Genomic DNA, 27,363 nt, shown 5'->3' with positions numbered 1-27,363 from the left:
TATGCTTACCTACGGAACTCTTTATTAGTCTCATGAGTCCATGTTACCAAACAGCAACAGATTATTGCTTAATAGTGTTATTAATAATTATATAAATATTAATAATTATTGAGCCTTAAGATGCCACACAATACTTCTTAAGAAAAGCAGGATAAAAATGTTATAAACATTCTAACAAACAGGAGCTCTGTAATGTATTGTGCAAGAACCTTAAACTGTTATGCTACTTTAAAAGAATTTACTTTGAACCTTCTACAATCTACACACACACGCACACACGCACACACACACACACAGAGGTCCAATAATCTATGCACAACATTTACAATGTTATGTTACAACATTGCTCTACATTTATAAATAATAAATAGATTTTTTATTCTTTTAATGTGAAATGAGGTTAAAAACTGAATCGGTTTCAGAATTTAAGGGCTACACAAAACAAGAGTAATATCCAATTCTGTATGATAGGTTAAGACAGTTTAAATGCAAAATAGTTTCTGTACTTTTTCCAGTGATAATTCTAACTAAACTAAATTTTAAAAAACCACAAATAAATCACAATATCACTAGACACCTCTCGATGGCAGTATAACCTTGAACACATATGTCTGTCTTTCTTCTTCATTCTTCCTCTGCACTCCCCAGGATAGAAAAACAAGAGAAAAACCCAGTATATTCATCCTTTGTCTAAAAGAGCAGCATTCAATCATTTAGGGACACAATAGAAAGTGTTAGTTCAGTGCTGCTGTGCTGATTGTCATAAACTTGCTAATTTTCTTGGGTTGAGAGTTGTCCACAACTCAAAATACCTACAGAGTGAGGAAGACTTTCAAATCACTGTAAACCATTGGGATATGATGAAGTGTAGTATCCTAATGAAATGAGGTTCTTTTATTAACTTCCCATTTTCTGTATCTTAAGAGGCTACCAGAGGGCTAAAAGATAAAACTGCTAAAGCACTGAAATTTAGATTTTTATGGAATATAACTTTATTTTTATGTGAGTACCATATATAAAATATATTCTAAATTAGAAGAAAAATATTTTAGCTCTATTGCATTCTATAAGTAGATGAACAGTAATTATTTAAATATAAAAATATGCATATCATTTAACAGCTGTAATCATGCTGAATTCCCTAGGCGCAAACTGACTAGATTGAGTCTATGTACATGAGTAAATAGGATAATAAATTAATAGTTTCAAAGATTTCCTTGGAAGATAAAGTCATTGGGAGTCAGGTTACACTTAAATTAGATATAAATGGATAGATGAACAGAGATATATAAAAGATAGATATAAGATAGATAGTGATAGAGATAGACAGAGATAGATAAAGATAGATAGACAGACAGATAGATAGATAGAGACAGACCGACTGACCAACAGCTTAGACAATAGCTCTATAGATTTTTTAAAGAAATGAAAAATGAGTTAATTTATTTGTTTAAATATCTGATATCATGAGTATTTTGGACAAGATGTCACAATCTTTTTCCATTTTCTAATAATTAAACTGTAAAGTCACAATAGTTACTTCATGGATCCATTCATGTAATTTTATTTTTCAAAAACATAGAAGTAGTTTGCTACAGCTTTCTTTCAGAAATGCTATTTCTAAAATGATGCAAACCCTCTAAAAGAATTGCCACAGAACACATGGAAGCACGAGGCAACTCTTTTCTGACTGTTAAAGCAACGGCACTTTTTTTCATATTCATTTGGCTGCTTTCGTAGCTAAATCTGGATATCTCTATGTTAGTGCATATAAGATTGCATATGATGACTTTAACTATGAAAAATAACTACTTTGTACATGTTTCTACATGTTCCAAAGTATCACTTTTGACATATTTACACAGCTTTTTCAATTTCTGATTCTAGTTAATGCCTTGAGATTTCCTGGTGAAATGTCTTCCAAGAAACAGATATGAAATTACTAACTTTAGAAATAGAGAATAGATTATCATACCAAATTCATTAAAATAAGTACCAGCACCCATTATTATATTATTCCCATTATTCTCAACTGCATCTCATCTGTGATCTTCTCTTCATGTTTGACCATAAGTACCTGAAAGAAAAACTTTTCACTTTGCTTTTCTACTGCACAGATAAAAAAGTACAAAATCAAAATAGTTGGATACGTGGCAATGTTGTTATTTAAAAACAGAGTTGTAATACTAAGGAGCACATTTGAAAAGAAAAGAATTTAAATTATCAAAAAAAGACTGTAACATAACTTAAGAATTTCTTGACAAGAAATGGCAAGACATATCTTGGCAAATATGCAAAGGAAAGCCAATTTTAAACTAAAAATAAACTGTATTAAATAATACACAAATTCTAACAAAACATTACAAAATGTTTAAATCTCCACTAACATTGTATTATTACATTGTATTATTACTGAGAAAAATAAATGGAGACTTCTTCGTTTAATTTTTAATGGAATATCTAAGTAGGAAAAATACTTTTTTACAAGCTCTGATCAGTTTGATGCTGTAAAAATAGAAGGCTCGATAATTTTCATTTTATTAGATATAACATCTTCAAAGGTGAAACCAAGGAATCAAAGGAAAACCTATTTGTTTGATGTTATAAAAGCATTTAAGTTGCAGGTTTGTTGAATATGTTAACATTTGAATCTGCCTTTAACACATGTCTATTTTGACTGTTGGGAAGAATAGAAACATTTAATGATTTACAGACCTTCTGTGTTTTAAGGTCTGATTCTTGAATTAAATCTATGACACTATTTCTATTCATTATTTATTATGACTTTCACACCTGTTGCACATAGCTGACCACAGCTGAACTTTTATTCCAATTTTTAAAAAATTATGTTTTTTATATCTGTATATGATATGATGCAAATCTTTTGTTTGTCAATTACAAAAGAATACGTCCTATGATCAATCACACCTAAATTTCTATAGGGCATCGGTCAGAACCCGGACATAATATTCTAAACCCATGAAGCTAAAAGGCCCGATTGCCCCCAAAAGTGGGGGAGAGTGTTTTAATAATAAATATATTTAATTATAAATTAGTTTTAACAAGTAAAAACTAATTAAGTAAAACAAATTAAGTATTAATTAGATCATTCAATTAGCTCTGTGCTAAATGTGCCCATAAGCTCATGCATGTGAACTAAGCCATAATATCAATGAAATTTAAACCTGGAGAAAGCAATATTACTAGGCACCGACAAAGCCTATAATATTCTACTTTGCAAAATAATATATCTGCTTTTGTTAAAAAGTAGAAGGTTGCTAGACTTGTGGTGAATAAAGCATTTTTTAATTTAGACTGAAGATAAAATCAACTCACATGAGCAGTTTCGACCCTGCGAAATGTGCCAGAAGCTACGAAGCTCATCCCTGCCATAACAAGCATCAGCTGATTTCAATGTTGTGTCTTTTTCCAATTGTGAAGAGTGATTAAGTCAATAAAAAAAAAAACATTCCAGGCTTTGTGGGTACTGAAATTACAACTCTGACAAATCCAACTACCTAAGCCAATATTACATATGAAGTAGAAGCATTCCAGACTGAATATAATCTTGGCTCTTATAAAGAAGTTAGTACATATTGTATGCTAATTTACATACACACAACTTCTCCCTAGTTCATTTTCTTGGCTTTAAAAAGTTTTTACCCTATTTTGCTCAAAATAAGATATCCCCTGATAATAAGCCCAATCGGGCTTTTGAGCTCATGCCAATAAGGCCAAGCGCTTATTTTAGGGTTCAAAAAAATATAATACAGGGTCTTATTTTCGGGGAAACAAGGTATTTGATCATCATTGAAGGCACCTACCAAATAAAGTAACTTATCAGTTAAATGAACTAAAGAGTTCATTTTTTCAGTCTACCCTTTGTTAAGGACAAAGCTTTCCAAGGGACAAAAGCCACAACAAGTATTAAAGAATTTTAATCCTCAGAATATTATAACTCAAAATGTAACCATTTACAAGGCTTATGGGCCACTCCAATCAACCAACTCTAAATCAGAGTTATCCATACAAATATGTAACTTAGAGTAAAATAAATGGATACAAAATTTAAGATTAAATTCAATGTTATAAACAACCGTATATATCAGGACTCAAACATTACAAAAATTCAATTCAATTAATTAGTTAATTAATTAACTATCTAGAAAAATAGTCACAGCAGGTCTCCCTGTGAGTCCTTATGAAATAGTCAAATCATTGTTTGTTCATCGTTTTATCACTGGTTCAATAATGAGGATTGGAAGTTGCAAATATAAGGTGGAGGCACATAATTCTCAAATGTCTCCCACCCTTGCTATGAAAATAACATGGCAGATTTAGATGACACTGTTGTATGAACTACCATGTACTCACAAAACATGGCAATTCCACATAAATGGCCATGTGGAAGCAGTATTGGATAAATAGGTGTACGCAACATATTATTCTGTAGTGCTTCTTACATGATATTATATAGAAATGTTGTTTGCAGTTTCAACATGATAGAAATATCATACATAATACAGGATTATTTTTAATTTATCTGCTATGAATGGGACTTTTTTTAATTGAAAAAAGTTCATATACAAGATAGCCAGGCAACACAGAACTTAAGATATTGGTTTTCACTTTTATTTTTCGTCTATCTGTTGAACAATTGCTGGAGACATAACATTATAGGTTGTGCCTGTTATTTACAAAAACTTCAGCAATTATAACTATATACCTCTGTCCAGGTATAAGACTAGATTGAAACATTTTGTATTATTAGATATTTCTGTTCTGTTCACAAGTAGTTTAACCAAGGAAAATGTTTCTTTCCAAACCTCCATACATAGATGTCTTGAGTTTTAAAAAATCTGCTATGAAAAGGATTTTTTTTTCATTGAAGAAGTTCATATACAAGATAGCCAGGCAGCATAGAATTTAAGATATTGATTTTCACTTTTATTTTTCATCTATCTGTTGAACAATTGCTGGAGACATAATGGAATTTTAAACTTACACCTATAAACTGTGTGCTTTATCACTGGGTCTTTCTTTACCTACTTGACCACTATGACATAATTAAATGGAATCTCAACTTATCCTGAGGGGCTTCTGCTCTTTAACAGTGGTCCAAAGCTGAAGTTGATGAAATGAAGTGGCAAATCTCCAGGGAGGTTATATATAGCTATTTAGATAATAGATTCAGATGTAAGAGTAATTACTGTGTTGATTCCCAATTCCTTTCACAACATTCCTAAACAGATTGGCCTTCAGTTCCTTAAAAATTCCCAAGAATTTCATATTAGAGTATAATTTGCCTCCTAAAACCAAAGATATTTCAAGAGAGGCAATTCCATCAGGAATTTCACTATCACCCAATCCATTTATTTACACCACAGATAAAGAATAGCTGCATTTAAATCAGGCAATGCAATTATAACATCAAATCAATTCTGAACAGAGAGTTGTAAAAATACAAAAGTAAAGCTTAAAACTGTAAATTCCCCTCCCCCTCACACACATACACACTTTCTCATGCCAAAACTTTAGATAGCCTAAAAACTCTGATAGAAGAAAATTAGGAATCTCATGTTAGAAGTTCCAAAGAATTTACAGAAAATCCAGATCAATTTATCAGATGTTTAATGATTTAAGCAGGTTACAAAGCAGTTTAAAACTTAGTATACTAAATAAAACTTTAATGCACAGCAATTATTTTTTAATAACCTTAAAGATAAGAAACAATTTAGAACACAGATTCAATAAAGTAATTTGCTCGATAATCAACCTGCTATACCAAAATGATATTTTAAGATTCAGGGGGATCTGGGCTGGGGGGGGGGGGAGGAGAGGACAGAAGGAAAACTGGAACATGCTATCACCTGCATTAGTATTGTAGAGTTATGATACAAAACCTCTCCAGTTTTCTAATGAAGGAAATAGTTTATGAAACTGTAGGTAACTTCTTCAATGAAACAAGCAGTTTTGTGGTTGTGAGTGCAAAAGTCAATAATGTGTACTAATTCTCCGTAGTACATATTACTGCAAGGTGAGGTCCCCAATGATTCAAATGTCAATAAATGCTCCGCACACCCACTCGGACATCATCATGTTCATTTTTGACCCTCTGCGCATGCTCAGAAGGCTCTGCGCATATGCTGAGGAGGAGGTGCGCACGCTCACATTTGCAAACTGATAGCAAACGTAAGTGGATTTCACTACTGGATAGCAGTGGATAGTAGAATAGAAGAACTGAAAAAGATAACAAAAATACCAAAATTGCATTATGGCCGAAATTAACCATGGTGATCCCAATGGCTAGCAGCACACTGGGTACCATACAAAAAAAAAAAATATTTGATGGTTCCATTTGACAAAAGGCCACAAAAGTTCGATCTAAACATATGCTGCACCAATATATTATAATGTACTAAACTATTGGAAAGAACCTGATGTATATGAAGACCAACTCCAGCTAAAGAATTGTGATTTCACATTGTTGGGCATTCTTTTCTTCCTAGCTCAGTGAGGTACCATCTTGAAGTCCTTTTAGAGCTTGCCTGCCCTGAGGAAGATGAAAGTTATGCCACATGTTCAACTACACTGGGCAGTTTTCATCTGAGTGTCTCCCATAAACAATATGGTGAGACATAATTTGAAGATCATAATTTATCCATACCAGATCAATTGTTACCCAGGTAAGCAAGGACATGCTAAGTGTTGGAGTTCTTGGACATCTGTTAATAAATGAGCTTCAGAACTCAGAAAGTTTGCAGAGCAACCAGAACCAGAAGCTGCAGGACTACTAGAAGAAAAGCTCTTTACCTATCACAAATACACAAAGATTAACACCATTGACACTGACAAAATCATCAACAGTCAATTGCAAAGGCCAACTTTATTTGCAAAAGCTTACATTTGCAATTAAACTTTTAACACTACAAACAACATTGCCTATCCCAAATCCTTGGTAGGTGGATAAAAATGCCAAATTATTCTAAACATTTGACTGACTATGTGACCAACAATAATAATATCCTTAAAACATAATAATCTAAGGATAAAACAAAATATTAAAACTCAAATTTTGCAGGCATAAACCTAGACCAAATTCAGAAGAGATTATTCTGAATAGGTATTTAAAGAATTACTATAAATTAAGTAACTATCTTTTAGCCTTTGGGCATACAATTCTTCTAGACTAGATTAGATGTGGCTACGATGAAAAAGTGGTAAAAGCAAAGATAAAAATGAAAATTTGGTTTAAATTTAATTAAGTTATTATGACCTTCCTTTTACGTATTTAGTGATTTCTTGTTTCTGCCACATTAAAATTTAGTGGCAATTTTAAGAAAGATGATGGAGGTTGTATCTATGTCTTTCTATGGTCACCTGCAACTATTGAACCCAAAACTATGTCCCTCCTGCATCAAATTGAGTTCAATAATTACAGTCTCATTTATCTTTCACTTTAGATTAAAGTTAACCAGAACAGAATACACTATTATTATTATTTATCTTCCTTTCTTTAGGATGACAAAATTTTAACCTTAACGAAAGAATTCAAACCACAACCACCATATCATGATCATGTTCATGATCATAATAATCATTTCATCTTATCTAGGATTTTTAAAAAATATTAAGGAAATTTAATAAAAACATATCCTCACCCTCCCTTCTAAAAGAACACATGACACATACCTCTGCAATAACTTTTCTAAAACAAGGATTCCTTCACCAAGATTAGGTTCTCTATATACAGACCAATCATCAAGTGCATTTCTTAAACTTGTCTTACAACAGCCTTTCCTAACCTGGTGCCCTGCATTTTTTGCAACTCAATAGCATGGACACAAGCTTTGTTCATGGGAAATTATGAAACCTGGCGTATAGCATATCTGTATGCCATCAGATTGGGGAAACTAATTTAGAACAAGCAGAAAGACATACATTATGCAGGATCTAGCTATCTCAATTCTGTGCATCCAGCTTTGAAAAAGATACCAACACATAATGAAACAAGACCACCCATAGGGAGACAACACAAGCCTCATCCTATCTACCTGGCACTGATCTTTATTTAAACACTTCAGTTCAAAGGAAGTCTTGGGCTGTTTGCCATCAAACATATACTGCCAGGAAATTATGAAGAATCACATAATTAATTTTAGAGGAAAATGCCAGCAGAGAGTTCTAGTAAACATGGTTTTCAAAGAGATTGCTCTTCTTCCGGACATAACTTACATAGATCAGAATACATAACATTGCTTTAGGAAAAATAACCCCAGTGGACAAGCTACCACAATGAAGGTAATGTACATAAAAATAATATACTGTAATAATATTTTAATGTTATTTGGGTTTAATTTGATAATTTTTATTTTACAACATTTAGTTTTTTTATTTTATTTTAATTAATTCCGCTTATAAATTGAAAAGTCTATAATTTAAAAAAACTTTTAAAAACTTTAAAATACCCGTCCCTTAAATACTTCTTCAGTTACAGAGCAGGTAAGCTATCTGGCAGTACATGACAGGTCACTGATCAAACAGAGCATCTCTTTATCTAGGGTGAATTGTAAAAAGCAACTAGGTGTCTCCTATTTACATAACACTGAATAAATACAGTTGTACAATTACCTATGTAGTATGCTTTTTGGAAGAAAGAATGTACAAATTTCTCTGTTATTATTAAGAGAGAGTTTGGTACAATTGGTTTTGTATTTCTACATTGTTCTCAGCAGGAATTTAACTGATTTTTAAAAATGACCTCATCGTTCTCATGACAGCCGAAATTTACCAGTGAGCTTGGAGCTCCACCAGCTCTTTCCTACCCACTGATCAAAGTGAGTTAAATGAACAGCACTCTGTCTGTTATTACCTCTAACAAGAGTTCATTTCATGCAAAATGGATTTATAATTGCTCCAACAAAATAAAAATAAACACCCCTCCCCCCAATATTGCATGTTATCATTACAGGAACTGCCATGGCAAAACTGATCAGCAGAAATATTGCATTCACAGAATGAACGACTAGTTGTTTTTTAAAGTACACTTTATGAGTGTACTTTACTATGAAAACAAAGCAGAACGTGTATAAAACATTTTAGCTATACTTTACATTAGAAATATATGAAGTGCTTAAATTAATATTATAAAAACTATCAATGATAGAACAGCAAGGTTATTTCTGTAGTTTGTGGCATTTAGCAAGTCACATTTAGACAATAAAAACTTAAGAGTATGAATGAAAAATGGCAAGAAGGGGAAGAAAAGTAACAAGATAAATATTATAATGGAAGTGGGTCTTAAACCAGCTTTTAGATGAATACAATGGTAAGTAACTATATCTATAACAATTTAGACTTCAAAATGCCAAGCAATCCTCCAACACAAAATAATTATTAAGCCACAGGTTTTAAAAACACGAAAACTGTTCTCCCTTCCAATATTAAATTGCTGCCATTAGCTTATTAATTTAAGAACAGCTTGATTATTTATAAAGTTCGAATTAAATCCTAAGGTTTGTGGAATTATAATTTTTCTTTAACATCCTGGTGAAAGAGAAACAGAATACTTACGCAGCCCCCAGCAAGAATTTCTGCTGGAAAAGGGACAGAACCATCCCTTTGCATAAATTTGTCTCTCACAAAATCGTTTACCTTAAAAACAATTAAAATAAACATATATAAACTTTTAAATTTAAGGTGTCAATATACATTTTCAAGTATAAATTTTAAGTTCATCAGCAATAGTGTGTGTATGCGTCCTTGGGTGGGTTTTATTCACCTTGGAACAGATGTATAGCACAAGAAGAATTCAAATATTAGAAGGTGTTTATACATTAAAAAAAATTAAGCTTTACATCCACACATTTCTGAATTATACTTCAGAAAACATACTACTAGTCAGTCTGAATTAATGCTTTCTACAAATATATTTTTGTAGAACTATTTTGTAGAATTAAAATATTAAAAAGAAATTTTATTTTAAGCTATTACAGTTTAATATTTGAACTGCTGTTTATTGGCAAGTTAATTAATGTCTTAACAAGTATCTTTTTCTGCAATATTCTAGTTAAATGGGCAATAAAGTAAAAAGTAGCAATAAAGTGTTCTGCTTTTTTAAAAGAAGAATGTAAAGGTCCTGAATCAAACTTTTAATCTGAAATTGCCACATGAAAGATTCTCAAATAATCTTTCAAAAGAATCAAAAGAAACTAAATCACAAACATGTAACCAACATATTGTACAAGTATAGTTTTGCCCAAACAAAATATTCTGATGCATACTTTAAGCATATAACCAAAATAACTCTTTCTACTGGAAATTGAAAATAATATATTAAGAATGACTCAATGTTTTACTCTGAACTTACAGTAAGCTTTATGGCTTTTTCTGGAGCTACCCCCAGGAGCTGTGGCAGAAGACCTATAAAATATAAAAAAATATAGCAGTTAAGTTGATCAAGAAATAAATTGTTATTAATTTTGCTTCTTAAGGGGAATGGCATCTTAAGAGCAATTTTCAATTATTATGTTTAGCAAGATTATCTGTGTGGATACTACATAAAATACCCTTTACACACACAATTCAGCATTGCTTTGATTCAAACAATAATTATATATACTTAGAAATATGAGAAAATTATAAAAGTAATTGAAAAAAACTCTTATGTTTTACTTAGTTTTGTTTGGACTCTTATAAAAATACTGTTATTAGTTCTTCTTACCCATATCTCCAAAACCAGGAGAGCAAAGTAGGTGTCAGCCCTGAAGCCATTTTTTGGGAGCATCTTCAGGGCTGCCACAGCAAGGCCAGGTGAAGCTGTGGGAACGTAAGTGTGTGTGGGGGTAGAGATAGCTGGGGGATGTGTAACCAAAATAACATTCTTTCTCGTGAGAGCCAAGGACGCTCTACCAGGTGTTGGAAGGGCATGGCTCAAAGCCAGCTGGAGTTGAGACCACGACCTGATTGGACTATGTGATGGATATGTGACCTGGACAATAAGAACTTTGAGCTTTGATTTGCGTGGGGACAATCTTAGGTCCTTTAAAGTTGGGTTTTCATCAGCTGTGCCAATATGATATCCCAAATAAAATTATGCTTTGAGGAAACTCTAGGCCTCAGTATTTATTGCTTTGGGGTTATTACTTGGAACCCAGATAGATAGAATGATTGCCAAAGATAGTTACTCTTTGCTTCTATAGTTAAGAATCTGAATTTTCTGAATTTCTTACTTCAGCCTTCTTCTCTTATACTTACTCTCCTCTTTCACAACTACATAAAAATATACACAAAACAGATCCGAGCAGTACTGGTGCAACTTGCATTGTGGCATTTATTTATTTATTTGAATTATGTTCTGCCTTTCTATTATAATGAATACTAAGGACAGCTGATAACATTTCAAAAAGACAAAAATTAATACTAAAGTAGCGATTATAATTTGTTTTTATAAGTGCTGTGGAATACAAGTTGTGTAAAAGGAAGCCATACTTCCAAAATCCGACCTCATTTTTGTGATAGCTTTTCATTTATCAACTTCTAAGATGCAGGCAACCTGATGGTCTCCAGATTTCCACATGGAAACCTAACATGTAACAGTTAGAGCTGATGGAAGCTGACAGTACAAAATACTAGAGAGATTAGATTATCTATTTTTGCTACAGTGAGTGAAATTACATGCAGATGCTACTTGATAGTTATTACCAATATGCACATCTTCTACAATATCCCACTAAATTCAGTGGACTTTATTCTCAAAGAAGTGTGCACTGAAATGCAGTCTCTTGTGTAGAAAAACAAAATGTCACATCTGGCCAGTTTTTAAGGGTGGATCTGGGTTGGTAGCCATGAACCCTCCGCTCAGTCCTAAGAATCTGCTTTTATAAGGATCATGTGAAAAAGATAGGAAATTGCTTTGCCCAAAACAACTGGAAAACCATTAATAATTCAGAACTACTCCGCTCATGTTTTGTCTTTGTCTTTTGTAAAAATAACAATTGTGAAAAGAAGGATGAAAACTTTGAACCTAATAGAAACATAGCCAGGGATTGTCTATGACTTTTGAGTTAAAATCTCCTGAGTCATAATTGCATCATAGGATACTAAATTATCTGGTCAAAATTTTATTTATTACTTTTAAGAAATTCTGGACAAATAATAAAAAATGTGAATTACTGAAACAAAGCAAATGACCGAAAAATGGGGAAAGCAAAAGAAAACAATATTTTTTGTAAGACTGAAAACTTTATACAGATAGTCCTCGACCTACCACCACAATGGAGCCCAAAATTTCTGTTGCTAAGCAAGATAATAGTTAGGTGAATTTTACCGCATTTTACAACCTTTTTTGCTTTCAGTTGTTAAGTGAGTCATTGCATTTGTTAAGTTTGTATCACGGATACTAAGTGAATCTGGCTTCCCCATTGACTTTGCTTGTCAGTAGGCCACATAATGTGACCACATGGTCCTGGGATACTGCAACCACGCTAAATATGAACCAGTTGCCATGCATCTGAATTTTGATCATGTGGCCTTTGTGATACTGCAAAGGTGTTAAGTATGAAAAATAGTCATAAATCACTTTTTTCAGTGATGTAACTTTGAATAGACATTAAACAAGTGGTTATAAATCAAGGACTACCTATCTAGAGATTTGAAAAGAATAAAACAAATTACATGATTCATGCGTTTTGAGGACTGAAAAATATGTGGACAAAGTGACAGGTTGAAGGGATTTGTATAGTATTTAAAAGGGAAGGAGGACTATAAGATTATAATTATCTGCTGGAGAGAAGATTGGAACTTTCTGTTAGGGTATTTCATAACTTTAGTTTCTTTCCTTTCTTGCACCTGTTTCTTTTTTTTTCTTTTTTCTTTCACCTTCAGATTTGATTTCTGTATGCAAATGCTCAATAAATATAAATAAAAAAGGAAGGAAACAGATATGGTGAACTAGTGATCAGTCAATCTGACATATAGATACTAACATTCTAGAATTAGACTTGGAATAGAGAGGTATTGAGAGATGGATTCTGTATTCTTAAAAAGCTTCTATTAATAACTTGGGAAAAGAGAAAGTGCTGCAGATGACACAAATTTGGATAAGACACTTAATATTCTAGAAGACAGAAATAAGAACCAGAACAATCTCATTAAATCAATGAAACAGACTGAAAGCAAAAGATTTAGAAAGAGAGAAATGGAAAGTTATGCACTTAAAAATTAAAATGAAATACATAGGTGATACCTGGCTTGGTAGTAGTACTTAAAAATACTTTGTAGTTGATTTCTAAATGAATATGAGTTAGGAGTGTGAAATACCTAAAAAAAAGTAAACAATTTTAATTGCATCAACAGAGGTATAGTTTCCAAATCACAGGAATTAATGCTTTATTCCTTTAATCCCTTCCTCAAGTATTATATCCATTTCTGTATACCAAAATTTAAGACCACCTGTATTATATTCAGGAAGAGGAACAGGGATGATTGAGGACTATAAATTAAGTCCTACTGAATTTGACAGGAGCATGAATGTTTTCCCTAAGAAGGAAAAACTGAAGGATAGCACTCCTCAAGAACAGGAAAGGATGTCTATGAAAAAAAGATCAAGATCTCTTTATTATAATCTCAAATGCAGAATAAAGAACTTTGGATTTAAATTATATTAATTATATTAATTCTAATTGAATTTTAAAAATCTTTGAAAGAGTAGAAACATCAACTATTTAAGAATGGAACCAATTATCTGATAGGTTGATAAGCAATCTATCACTTGATCCAGTTGTGAAAAGCAGGATAAAAAGCTTGAACCTAATAGAAATACAACCAGAGATTGTCTATTGACTATGAATTCAGTAGACTCAAAGATCAAATCAAACAGAAGTTGGACAGCTTCCACTGGGGATGCTTTATCTTATTTCTTAGTTTGATGGTCAAGCTGGCTATTTCCAATACTTTCATCAGCCATAAAGAGGCAAAATAGATTTATGGTTTTGCTTAATATAAGCCGATTTGGGTATCAAAGCATTCCTTCCGCCAGATATATTTATGTATCTAGAAAGACCTATATACCACTTTTTTTGACCTTCCAGAGTTGTTTTCAGGGCCAGAGTAAAATATACTAAATTTTATTACACACACACACACACACACACACACACACACACACACACACACACTCACTCTCATATAGAGTGTATAAAAGAAATTATTAGGTATACATTTTTGTATCTGCTCAGGCTTATATGTTCTGTTACTTAATGAGACTTATCTTAAGAAAAAAGTCAAGAATTTATAGGCTAACATGCTTGAAATGCTTGAGAAAATAACAAAGTGTCTGCTATTAGAATAACAATACTAGAGAGATTGCTGATGTTTCATAATTTTGTAGTTTTATAGCTTATTAAACACAGTTGATAAAAATGATGTTTCTGCATCTAACAGAATTATGCTGAATATGATGCAAGCCAGATTAAACTCTATAATGAAGAAGAGATGTGGATAGATAATATGAAATGATGTGGCAAATCCTTGGCAGCTCCTCTATTAAGGACTGATTCTTAAACATGTTGAGGATCTCGATATGGATGCCTCAATTGCATTAATTGTGTATGGAATAACTTGTTCCTTCTTTCATTCAACAGGGCCCAGATTTTTTTTTCTTTTTAAATAGCCTAAGATCCACAAGATGGTATAATTCATGCTCATCAAAGAGAGACAATTTGAAACCTGTGTACTATGTTGTGGTAAATAAAAATTAATCATTCCAAAGACATGCTTAGTTAGATCGAAGTATTTATATTTGGAGTACAGGCTTGTCCAAAGAAATCCTTTTTTTACAATCTAGAATTCCTGTTCAACATTTTTGCATTTCATATATAGAATAGCAGGTTGGATAAAATTCAGAACAATTTTCAAAATTTCTCATGCATGGATAAAAAGGAAAATTAGCATAAAATGCCCCGCATTTGAACAACTTCTTGGATTAATATAATTCATAAGAATATAAGGGGCAAACATTGAAGAATTTTCTAGTACAATATAAGTTTGTTTCATTTATTATCATAATGTTTTAAAACTAATTTTTAATTGCAAGTAAATGACAATGCTATAAATGCAGGTTTTAAAATAATAGCCTGAAAAAATTCTACGGCCAACGAAAATGTGCAAACTTAGAAATGCATATATACAGGGTAATAGTGTTCACATGAATTTAATACATTTATGATGTTAAATGTGAATTCTACTTTTTTAAAAAAATGTGTGTACATGTGTTCAGTTTTTCGATTAGCACTATAGCAATCAACCAAAATCAGAGGCAGAAGATTTTAAAACACAACATTATTCTGGCATTCTATATCATGTGCTCAGAAATTATCAAAAGTAGAAGAAAAGCAAAATAATTGAGGGGAGGGTGGTTGGAAATGAAACATTTGCCAGACAGAAGCAGCTGTAACTTGGCAATAGAGCAGATGTTTTGCATCATAAAATCTAATGTTCAACCCTAGGCACATCCAGTGCTTAAAAACAGGTAAAATGACTGGAAAATAAAACTGGTCGCAGTAACAATATTGTTACAATATGGCTTCACACTCTTTAAATTTTTAACAACAGTGAGCTATGTTAAAATAAGAAATAACACCCCAAAATATCAATGTTGAAACTTATAGGGAAGGTAACATAGCAAGCCTGGGAACAAGTTTTGAATTAGGAAAATAAAACCTATACTTTACATGTAATCAATTAGATTTAATCCAAAATTATTGCTTTTAAAGCATGGAAAATGAATAACTTTTACTAAAAAAAAAACAGAAAGAAAACCTGTTAAGGTTTTATTAAAACAAATAGCATATCATCTGCATTAATGATGTTAATGGATGAGTCAAGGTACCTAAGAAAGCATCTCACCCCTAACAGGATTGGCCTATCGAACTGGTGACAGAAGAAAGGGCATGTTGCAGACCATGTCAATCAAGGAATTCTGGTTGGCAGAGTCCAGAAGAAGGGCCTTTTCTACCATGCTTTCCACCCTCTGGATCATCATGTTTGTTGAGGTAAAATCTGCCTCCACCCTTTTGACTCTGCCATAAGAATCTCAAAACTTAGCTGTACCAATTGGCTATAGTGGAAATGATTAATGGTCTAGGAAGATCCATGCCCCCCAACCCACTGTATTCTGGTTTTAAATTTAATCTTTGTTCATTTTAATATGTTTAATATTTTTCATGTTTGGTTTTATGATATTGTAAGGTGCCTAGAATTGCTTGACAGTAAGATGGCTGGCATATAAATTTAATAAATAAAGGTGTACTTCAGTGGTGTGTTGCTACCAGTTTGCCCTGGGACGGGTCAACCAATAGCAGCGGTGGCAGGAGGCTCCGTCCACCCACTAGGATGCTTCTGCAGAAGTGATGCATGCGTGTGCCCGCCCGCCCACAAGCGAACCGGTAGTGACGGGTTTTGTACTTTATTGGACTGTTTACACATTTATTGGATTATTGTACACTGCCTAGAGCAGTGGTTCTCAACCTGTGGGTCGGGACCCCTTTGGGGGTCGAATGACCCTTTCACAGGGGTCACCTAAAACCATCCGAAAACACATATTTTCAATGGTTTTAGGAATAATTTTATGGTTGGGGGTCACCACAACATGAGAAACTGTATTAAAGGGTCATGGCATTAGGAAGGTTGAGATCCACTGGCCTAGAGTATCTTTTTATAATATAGGTGCCATATAAATTTGATTATTAAATAAATAAAACAACATTTTAAAAAGTATATAATTTATTTGCTAAACAGTAGAAGTTACTTCAGGGACAGTGATCTATTTAAACCAATCACTCTAAGAGCTTTTTATTATCTATCTATCTATCTATCTATCTATCTATCTATCTATCTATCTATCTATCTATCTATTGTTTAATGTATTTATATGCCACCTTTCTCCCAAAAGACTCAGGGCGGCGAACACAAGTTAAAAAGCATGCAACAATAAAATCCCCTTAAAACTTATTTTATTAGTCAAATAAAAAAATAAACAATACATTTTGAGACTAGATTCTTCCTGATATTCCTTTGAGACAAAGTTTACATACATTGATTGTCAGACTCACTTGCATTTTAACATTTTCCTCCTTGCTGCTTATTCTCTTTTTAAATTATAATTCCAATGATTATCATATTTCCAGAATTGAGATAAAATAAATGCTCCTTCTAGGGATTTACTAAATCTGCTACAGCATTGGTGGCTTTGGCATACTTTGTCTTTGTGATTTCAGATCCATCTCTTCATCTACTGGTAGTTATATGGTCAAAAATGAAACTGCTTGCAACTCATTCATCAAGACACTAAAAAATTGAACAATGACACTGCTTTTTGGCATGATCAAAATAACTTTATATATAACTTGGGTCCTTCACTACAAGAAAAAGATAGGCAATACAACTGATGTACCAACTCATGATTACTAAGGATGATTTATTATGTTTTTTCTCAAACTACAATGTTGACCTCTTGATCACCATTGCTATATGTACTGTAGAAATATGTTAAGGGGAAGCTATTATTAACATCAGAGGACTTCAAATGTGTCTGACAGCAGGCTTTGAAGTAATTGTGCATTTTGCATAGAAGTGGCTGCTTTAGCTAAGAGAGACATATCAGACCTGGTAGGAGAGAGTACAATTAGCAAATGACAAAAATGCTTATAATCATATACTACAAAGGATAAAATACAGTATTATAATTTGGAAGCCATAAAAATGTTCTGGAATAGTAAAAGCAGTCCATAATATTAAAAACTATGAGAAGATTTGCTTTGTTAAACAAAATTGTTTTATCTAAATGTTTTATAAACTTGCTTATGTTAGGTTTTGTGGGGAAAAATGTCCAGAAAAAATACAGTATATTAGCGAGAAGATTCGTTGCTACTCTTGAAATTGGGGTGAGGGGCCAGACCCAGACCCAGTGAAAATACATCATCCAAATTGGTAACAATCAGTGCAATACAGCTCACATTTTGTAGCACAAAACCTAGAGAATGCCAAAAGCTCCCATTTAGACTCAGGATGGATGAACAAAACTAAGAAAATATAAACAGGCATCAAACCTCTTGAACTAGAAAACATCTGGATACTGACCTCTGTATAGCCCAAAGAATCCTTCATAACGTAGCACTTTCTTGAAGCAATCAAAGCTACTCTTGTACATCAGCTCTCCAACAAATGACCCAGTGGAGCGCTGGTTCTGCATTCGTGTTTTCACCAGATCAATTGGATACACAGCAGTGGCTCCAACCGCTGTTAAATGAGGAAAGAAAACCTCTGTATTAAGCCTCACAGCCTCAGGTTTATTTAGAGTTCATAAACTGCATGAGGGACTAGACCAGAACATAATATTTAATCCTCCCCACTCTAAACCTCCTCCCCACCTTTTTTTTCTTCCTAGGCAATATTATACTTTTCCTGAATTTCAAAGATTTTATTCTACTGCCCTCAGCTTTTATTTGAGAGGAGTAAAAAAAGTGAAAATTGTACAAGATGTTATGGATTAATTGCAACAAGGCAAGGGAAGAACCTCTTCTGCCTTTCCTGGAAGCTCCCATTTCAAGATCAATTTCTTTTGCTTGAGTTATGAGTCAAAACTGATGACAAAAAACCCCCAGAATGTGAACCCAAACTTCATGAATTTTAGAAATCATTCATTTAGCAACCAGCCATAACAAAAGAGTTATTTTTAAAGTTAAATAAGGACAAGCCATATATCCTTCCTCTCTGGTAACTTTTTGTGTGATGAACAGATGAAAATAAGAATGAAACAAAGGTCTTTACAATTAAGACATTATATATCAAGAGTGACACTATATACCATAGTATATATTAATTACTTTATACACACACACACATACACATATACAGGTAGTCCTTGACTTACAACAGTTCATTTAGTGATCGTTCAAAGTTATAACGGCACTGAAAAAAGGGACTTATGACCATTTTTCAAATTTATGACCACTGCAATATCCAGACGGTCACATGATTAAAATTCAGAGGCTTGGCCATTGATTCATATTTATGACAGCCACAGAGTCCTGGGATCATGTGATCCACCTTTTGCGACTTTCTGACAAGCAAAGTCAATGAGGAAGACAGATTTACTTAACAACTGGATTACTAACTTAATAAGTGCAGTGATTCATTTAGCAACTGTACATGAATAGTTGTAAAATGGGGCAAAACTCCTTTAACAAGTGTCTTCCTTAACATAAATGTTGGCTTAATTGTGGTCGTAAGTCACACCTATTATAATAACTGCTATTATATTAATTGGCATACAATATGTACAAATTCAATTCTACCAGTATCACCATAGCAGGCCACGAAAATAAGGTATCAGTTTTGCCAACTGAAAAAAAGAAGAAATCCTCTCCAAACATTAACTGGTCAGTAACTAACATGCTGCCACATTTTCTGTTGCCAGAACAATGTGTCTGAAGTGTTTGCTGTTCCTTTCTGCTTGTTATTTTATGGTTGTTAATCTTATTACTCTAAGCAGGCTGTAATCCACATAATCTCCTGAATGAAGTAGCATGTAAGTCTCAGTAAATAAAAGAAGAGAGCCAGTTTGGTATGATGGTTAAAGGAACCAAGCTGGAAATAACGACACCATAAATTCTAGTCCCCAACAGGCATAGCTGCATGACCTTGGACCAGCATCTCTGTCAATTCTAGGAAGAAGGCAATGGCAAACCACTTCCAAAAATCTTGACTTGTAGAGGCAGTGGCCAGTAAACAAAATAACTCAAAGGGAAAAATAATAGTAATAATAACAATAAAATAAGCTATTTTTTAAAAAAGGAACAATAGGACTGAGATAATTTTGAGTGTCAGAAGAGGAACAGTTTGTTAGACTAAAGTTTTGTTGTTGTATTTTTACTCCCAAAGAAAAGAACAGGAATCTATGGTATTTTTTCCTCAGGTATAAGGAAAAAAACCCCTGCTTGTCCTGGCTTGTTCACCGTCTGAGTTGGGGACATTGGCACTATTCATGCAGGTGCCGTTTGTCATGAAAATTGAAAAAAATACTTCAAGCTGTTCTTTCTGAGCATATTCAGAGGGCACAGGAAACTGATGATGGTTATGTGAATAAAGTGGAGGATTCTGGGGTGGGGGGGAAGGCTTGGCTGAAATAAATTCTGAACAGGAATACTGCAAACAATTACAAGTGGAAAGATCCAGGCCCATTTGGATTTTAATGAAAAGGAGCTAAATGTTAAAAAGTAAATCAATAATCAATCCATCAGTCAATCAGGGAAGAATCCAAATAGCTAAGGTCAAATTATTTCTGATGCAATGACAATAAGATGAAAAGCTTTGTGTGAAAAAAAAAAGGATAATGAAGGTCGAAAGCTATTCAGAGGGGGGAAAAAAGTCAAGCTAATATTTCTGTCATTCATTCATTAATTCACTAACCTCCAGCTACTGAACCAAGGGCAAACCTGTATGCAGATTCTGCTATCTGGATGAGAATAGGTCGAGCCACATCAGTTGGAGCTTGCTGCAAGATTTCAAATTTAGGGAAAAGGTTTGGGTTAGTGAAACGGAGGAGAATGAGGAAGAGGAAAAGGAATAGAAGGAGAAAAATCAGATTAATATAGAACAGTGATGGCGAACCTTTTAGAGACTGAGTGCCCAAACTGCAACCCAAAACCCACTTATTTATCAAAAAGTGCCAACACGGCAATTTAACCTGAATAACAAGGTTTTACTACCTCAAATAATGATAAACAAGGCAGAGTTCAGCTAATTATTCTAAGAAAAATGTGATAAATGCACTTTTTTGTCGCTTCATTTTCCCCCCTGCTTTTGAAATATGTTTAGCAACAATAAAAAAGAAACTTTTGTAATATAATTTCTCTCTTTCTTTCCCTCTTTCCCTCGTCCTCCCCCTCTTTCTCTCTCTCTCCCCCCCATCAAACCCCAACAAAGCCAGTGAACTCTTCTTAGAAAGATCTAATCAGGCAATTGAAGGAGAAACTGAACTTTTGAGAATGCAGTTAGTGCAAACTTAGGAGAATGGAAGCAAGCTGAGTCTCTCTCTCTCTCTCTCTCTCTCTCTCTCATACACACTCACACAGTCTTTCCATTCTTTCTCACTCACTCTCTCTCACACACACCACCCCCGTGACGGCTCCCCTGTCCTCGTCCCTGCACCGGGTCAGCAAAGCCCTTCTGGTGAGGGAAGGTCTCAGTATCTGCGAGATTCTCACCACTGCCCTCCCTTCCCCAGGCCAGATCTTTTCCGGATACCCTGCCAAAGTCCCAGGGCAGCCCATTTCCCTTTACCAACTGCTGCCGTTGGTGTGGGGAGGATAAGAAGAGGCAGCAGAGCCAGCTAGCCTTAAATGCGGGCTCACGAAAGGGGATGGGGGAGCGGTCCTCGTGGGAATGCGACAGGGAAGTAGGTGAGTGTGAAGGATCACCATGGCACAGGAGGGTGGGAGGGAGCCGGACTGAAGAAGGGCGAAGCTAAAGAGTCCTCTCCTTCTCTCCTTTCTATTGCTCTAAAAGTGAGGTCTGAAAATTGATTTGAAAGGCACTCTGCACATGATCTGAGACAATTCTGTCAAAGGAAAAGAAAACACCAAGGGGACCAAGCACAGAGCGAGAAACTGGGCAGCGAGGGATCTGTTATTGCTGCAGAGATAGAGAGTAGTGTGCAAGATCTCTCTAGTCTAGTCTTACACACACACACAAACACACACACACCTCATTCTTTGCAATTAGATCTCATCAACGCACAGGTTATTTGCTTGTGTATCTGTGTAATTTTTGAAAGAAGGCAAGCAAATGATAACTACCAGAGGAAATTGGGGGTGGAAAAAGCAAAAAGAAAGTAGAGGGGACCATTCACAAACAGGCCCCTGGCTGTCTATCAACTGAAATGGGAGGCGCAAAACAAAACCGCATCCACAAATCGGCCCTGCTTTGGCCATCACTTGTTTTGTGTGTGTCCAGCAGTGTTTGGTCTGTGCTGGGGCGACAGCGCACGTGGCCACACAGAGGACTCTGCATGCCACCTGTGGTATGCATGCCATAGCTTTGCCACCACGGATATAGAATATATAAGCAATATCTGAATAGCAAAAAAGACACAAAGACAAACATTTCATCCTAAAATGTACCATTCTTGAACCATTACGACATGCTGAGCTTCGGTATGGTGGCTACATGTACTATCAAGCTGGCTTGAGGTGCCAACGCCATTTATAATGTTTGTTTCATTTGGTGTAAAAAGTAAGCATTGTTCAATGGAAGCCAAAGTGGCATTATCCCCTTAATTATTGCTAATTTACAGAGGAACTCTTTCAGATTTTGGGCTATTTGCACCTAAAAGAAAATCCAACTTGTCACCATTATCTCTGTATTCCATTTACTATATATCTGATTTGTTTGAAAAGTGTTTTCCATTAAAAAAAATGTCAAAACGTGGGGCACGACTAAAAATAAATGATTTTCCTTCACTAATTTTCATTATTAGGTTTGTGCAGCTCTGGGAAAATATGGGAAAAAAGTTAAAAATATGCAAGGAACTTAAGGGAATACTGCTCTGAAGAGTAGGAAGAATAGTTTAACAGAATAACAGAGTTGGAAGAGCCTTTGAGATCTTCTAATCCAACTCCTTGCTCAGGCAGGAAACCCTATACCATGTCAGACAAATGGTTGTCCAATCTCTTCTTTAAAACTTCCAGTGTTGGAACTTCCACAACTTTTGGAGGTAAGTTATTCCACTGATTGTTTTGTAAGGAAAATTTTCCTTAGTTCTAGGTTGCTTCTCTCCTTGAATAGTTTTCATCCATTGCTTCTTGTCCTATCTTCAGGACAAGAATTTCATAATAGAAATTTAATGCAATTTCTTAAATAAAACCATATATAATTTATTAATTTATATAGCCACCCATCTCACTGAAAATGGCAGCGCACAACAATAAAATAAAAATAACAATATAAAATACTGCAAACATAAAATATAAACATTCATATTAATGAATAGCCTAAAAATCAAAGATACTAAACCTAGGCAACAAGAGGATTAAAATGCCCATCTCAACAGTTGATCCATCTCAAGAAATCTTAGTTTATTGTTCAGTTTATTGCAGCTTGCCAGTTATTTAATGTTGATCAGCAACAAGACTTTAACATTAAAATTTATTTGTAACCAATAAAATCTGTTTTAAAATTGGTGAAATTAATAAAGTAATTTGACTTACATTATTAAAATGCTTTTTAAAGATTAGTTGAAATCATATCAGTGAAATTCCAGTTAGATCCAGAATAATACATATGCTATTTTTTAAAAGTTTGTTTTTGTTGCATAAAATTCTGGCATTTAATTTTCACAGTCAGCCAAAAGGAAGTAGTTTTACACTTGCTTTATCTGTCTTGCACTGTCTTCATTGATTGACCAAAAGTGGTTTCTAAGTTCCTGATGGGCCTTATTCTTAACTTCGTGTAGAGAAACCATGCAAAACTGGCATATCAGTCAAACTCTATTTTATTCAAGTTCATATTTTTCCAACACATTCATCAAATTTTCTGCATCATTTATTACTATCTTCTACATACAAATTTTCAGTATATATTTTCATGCGTATTTTCCAATATATTTTCGATCATGCGTGCAGATTTCCCAGCATACCATTTTTTGCACATAATTTCTCCCAATAAAATGTCTTCTTATCTTCATCTACACCTACACATTTTTAGTTTTAGAAAATGCATTGCAATATTCAGAAAAAATATAACTATCAAAGTATGATGGTTGTGTTTTGGTTCTAGGATAAATATAGGTTTGGGAAGTTCAAATAAATTAAATGTCAACTCACAAAGCATTCCTGACCTGCTCTTGAGTTGCCAGAGGCAGGGGGATGGGGAACCGAGCCTCGCAGCTGCATCAAGGAACTTGTACATCAGTCAAAACAAAGCACATTCCAGCTGGCAATTGTAAAGGCTGTCTCCAAGGAGACCCAGAGTGGCTGAAGGGAGTGACTTCTACAGCCCGCGAAATTGCTTTGTTGAGGAATGTGACTGATAACATACCTTGGGGGAGGAGGGAAACAGGTCAGAGCCAAGGCACAAACTAAGTGAGGTCAGAGTTGGCTTCACTTGGTTCGTGCTGACATGGTGCTCCTAATAAATAATTGGATTTCTTTTGAAGCTTGGCTTGAGGCTCATGATTTAATTAGGGCATCGATCAGAACCCTACCAGCAAAATCATCTTAAAATATGTTTCAGATAAAGTTCTTACCTATTCTCACATATAAAGCCTCCCAGGAGTTTTCAGATTTTTGCAATGCAGTGGGGAAAAGAGGATGACAAATCCCTCTGGGTATGTAAAACCTTTGTTACGCTTAAAACGATTTCCCCGATTATAGAAACACTCCATTTGTAGCTTGTACTATGTAGTTTGTAATGCATTTTTTTGTTATTATTTTGAATCTCAGTTGATTTTACACACACACACACACACACACACACGTGCACGCACACACACACACAATTCTCTACTCAGGAGGCATTACAGTGCTAGCTACAAGGATTAGTAACATCCATAGAAAAGTTTGATGTCACAAGAAAGAAATATTGGATCTAGAACCTATCGCTTGAACAGAATATTCATAGAATTGGACATTAAAAAATACTTTGGAAACAATGGTGTCAGGGACCAGAATATACCTTGAAGATTATGTGTCTCATTTTCAAGTTTAGGAAATCACACAGGACTCAGTAAGGAATCCTTACATTTTCTACTAATGATGTTAAGACAAATAATGAAACATTTTGAGGACAGTAATTTCAACGTTGTTGAGCCAGCTAATACTAGGAGCATTCAACCTACATTTTACCATCTTATCAATAGGGTTCATGGGAGATTTTGCACTAACTTGTAGATACTCTCCCCTGCCTCAATCAATTATTGCTCCTAATATTGACAAGGTACATTCTAAAATTATTTTTAGCATTTAGCTTATTTTGAACTTTTGCTTTTATTATTTTTTATCATAACTTATAGACGGGCTGAGGAAAAAATGTAAAAGATGGTAGAAGGCAAGTCAATAAGAAGATTGTCAGAAAACCCACAATTGAACCTACGTGGACAAAAACTTTCCTTAAATTAGAAATGAGGTTGGAAATTCTTAATATGATTTTTAAGATTCTGTATTTACCAAGGGAGCATTAAAATTCATACCAATCCTCGCTACTACTACTTTGTTTTGGCTCTTCTTTAGTTCATATGTTCCTACCATATCCCATATATGTCCCTTTTGAATTTCAATTTGTCAGAAAACTCCTTGTACATCATGGTTTTTCTTTTAAGTGGAAACACCATAGACTCTGCCCTCAAATTCAATATTTGTCCCACTGGTCCCAAACTTATTTTGCCTTTCGGAATTCCTAGCTATTGAATTCTGCCCAACCCTCGTGATATCTATAGCAGCTTCCAATATGGGCTCCATTTAATATCTCTGGTCTTTAATCTTTGGGTAATCTTTCATACAGGTTTTCTGAGTAAATGGTAAAAAACCATCCTCCTATCATACTTACTTCTGAAGCAAAGCTAAAAATATACTGTTGTTGTAGGGTGATTTTGGGAGGGAGGAGGCAGCCAAGTGAGGAGGCCTGGCTCAAGGCCTATTACACCCAAAAATGTAGCCTGTATCAACTCATTGTGGTCAAACTGGCGTCTGTGCTCAGACTCAGAGCAGGGAGGATGGGGGAACCTTCCAAGCTCTCAACATACAGAATTTGGTTTGACTTAAGTGATAGCTTTAGAAAAACAGAACTACACCCAGGTCTGTGTCAGTTTTCAACATATACAACAGACCAATATAAAAATTCAGAAGTTGGCAAAGGCATTTTCATTGTCGTTTGCATCATATCATCTTCTAATACAAGAGCTCTATAAAAATACAAATTAAGATTCGAGAAATAAATAATGTGATCTTAAATTATTGTAAACTAGTTTTGAGGGAGTATAGAGTACATCACAAAATGCCAAAATCCTATATAAATTTACCTAGCACTTTTGTTTCATGGTTGAGTGATCCAATTACAATAAAACAGAACTACTAAGTTTTATATAATCCACAAAAAAAGTTGGTATAGTTTTACTACAACAGAGTTGGAACTTTACATAAGAAAGAACTGCACAAGATAAAAAATAATATCTGCATCATCCTTTCTCATCTTGTGTTACCTGTCTCTGAGCCTCAACCAGATTGTAGGGTAAAGTTCCTTCTTCCAAAGGTGCAATTCTTTCAATATCAGCCATTGTCATACGTCTGGGAAAACAAGCAATCACAAAAGTTAATTTTGCATCAACTATTATGAAAAAATAAGATACCTGCAATGGTGGGCGATATTTTGTTTAACCATACTGTTTTGTATTTTTTTTTCCAAAGCAAAGAAAAGAGTAATTTCAACTTACCCCCGTGGCTCATATAAATCTGCTAACTGGAACAAGATGTCAACTTCCATGGGTGTAACCTGGCCAAATTTCTGAGCTGCCAGAACAAACTCCTCTGCAACAGAAGAAGGGGTGGTGGGTGTGGAATACAGAAGGGAAAACTAATCAAACAACAAGGAGACCAATCCACAAAGGTCCCAGGAATCACCAACATTTAGTATGAAACCAATATGCTGTAAAAGAAAGGGGGGGAATACCACAAATGGTGTGCCTGCCACTGTGTAAATGTATGTTTAAATAGTCTATCCATCGTGCAAAAAAAGAAAAAAAGAAAAGAAAAACAGTCTGCCTTTACAGCTTAGTGCTAACAGCAGGATTTAGGATATTTGACATACGGTATCAATCAGTTGTGGGCCAGAATGGAAAAAAAGAGAGAGAAAAGAGAAGGAGACAGAGATGTGGAACGTTGCTTCCATGTGTGTCCCAGTAGGTTATATTAATGGAGGTTTGGCACTACAGAGGGAGTTCTCTATAAAAGCGGTTAGACAGAGCTGATAACATCTTGTTCCAGGCTTGTAGATCAGCTTACTGCAATGCCAGTACAACTTTATGGAATTCTTTAACAATCCTTGAAGGTCACTTTAATAGTCTGCCAATTTGGCATCAACCCTAGGAAGTTTTTATACTTGAAAAACATCTTTGCATCCACTGTTCACTCGGTGTACAGCCCTATTTAAGAACTATGATCTTTAAAAATAAAAAGTCAAAATAGATTTACCAGTTAATTGTAACAGATGAGTGCACCTGGAAAAGGGAAAGCACAAATAATAGACAAATGGGATTCTTTTTATGTCCAGAAAATATTTTTATATTGTTTATCATATGATACTAGATGAGGG

General features: G+C 34.3%; 1 protein-coding gene across 6 annotated transcripts in view; it reads right to left on the bottom strand.

Moving 5' to 3' along the window:
* SLC25A13 (solute carrier family 25 member 13) overlaps window positions 1-27,363 on the bottom strand; it is a 153,612-nt gene that overhangs the window by 31,154 nt on the left and 95,095 nt on the right. For all 6 annotated transcript variants that reach the window (XR_015734049.1, XM_034402107.3, XM_087892760.1 and 3 more), the window contains 6 exons: window positions 26,486-26,579; window positions 26,255-26,339; window positions 20,470-20,554; window positions 18,139-18,297; window positions 10,370-10,422; window positions 9,574-9,654 (listed from right to left, as the gene is read on the bottom strand). Coding sequence is in view for 5 of the 6 variants with exons in the window: in XM_034402107.3 (XP_034257998.2) it covers window positions 9,574-9,654; window positions 10,370-10,422; window positions 18,139-18,297; window positions 20,470-20,554; window positions 26,255-26,339; window positions 26,486-26,579 (557 nt within the window). In the remaining variant the exon portion in view is untranslated. The remainder of the gene's footprint in view (window positions 1-9,573; window positions 9,655-10,369; window positions 10,423-18,138; window positions 18,298-20,469; window positions 20,555-26,254; window positions 26,340-26,485; window positions 26,580-27,363) is intronic.

The sequence above is a fragment of the Pantherophis guttatus genome, chromosome 4 (assembly GCF_059756535.1).
Source record: "Pantherophis guttatus breed Tessera chromosome 4, ASM5975653v1, whole genome shotgun sequence".
Lineage (NCBI taxonomy): Eukaryota > Metazoa > Chordata > Lepidosauria > Squamata > Colubridae > Pantherophis > Pantherophis guttatus.
Note: the sequence above shows the minus strand (reverse complement) of the source record. Positions and strands in the feature narration are given on the sequence as shown.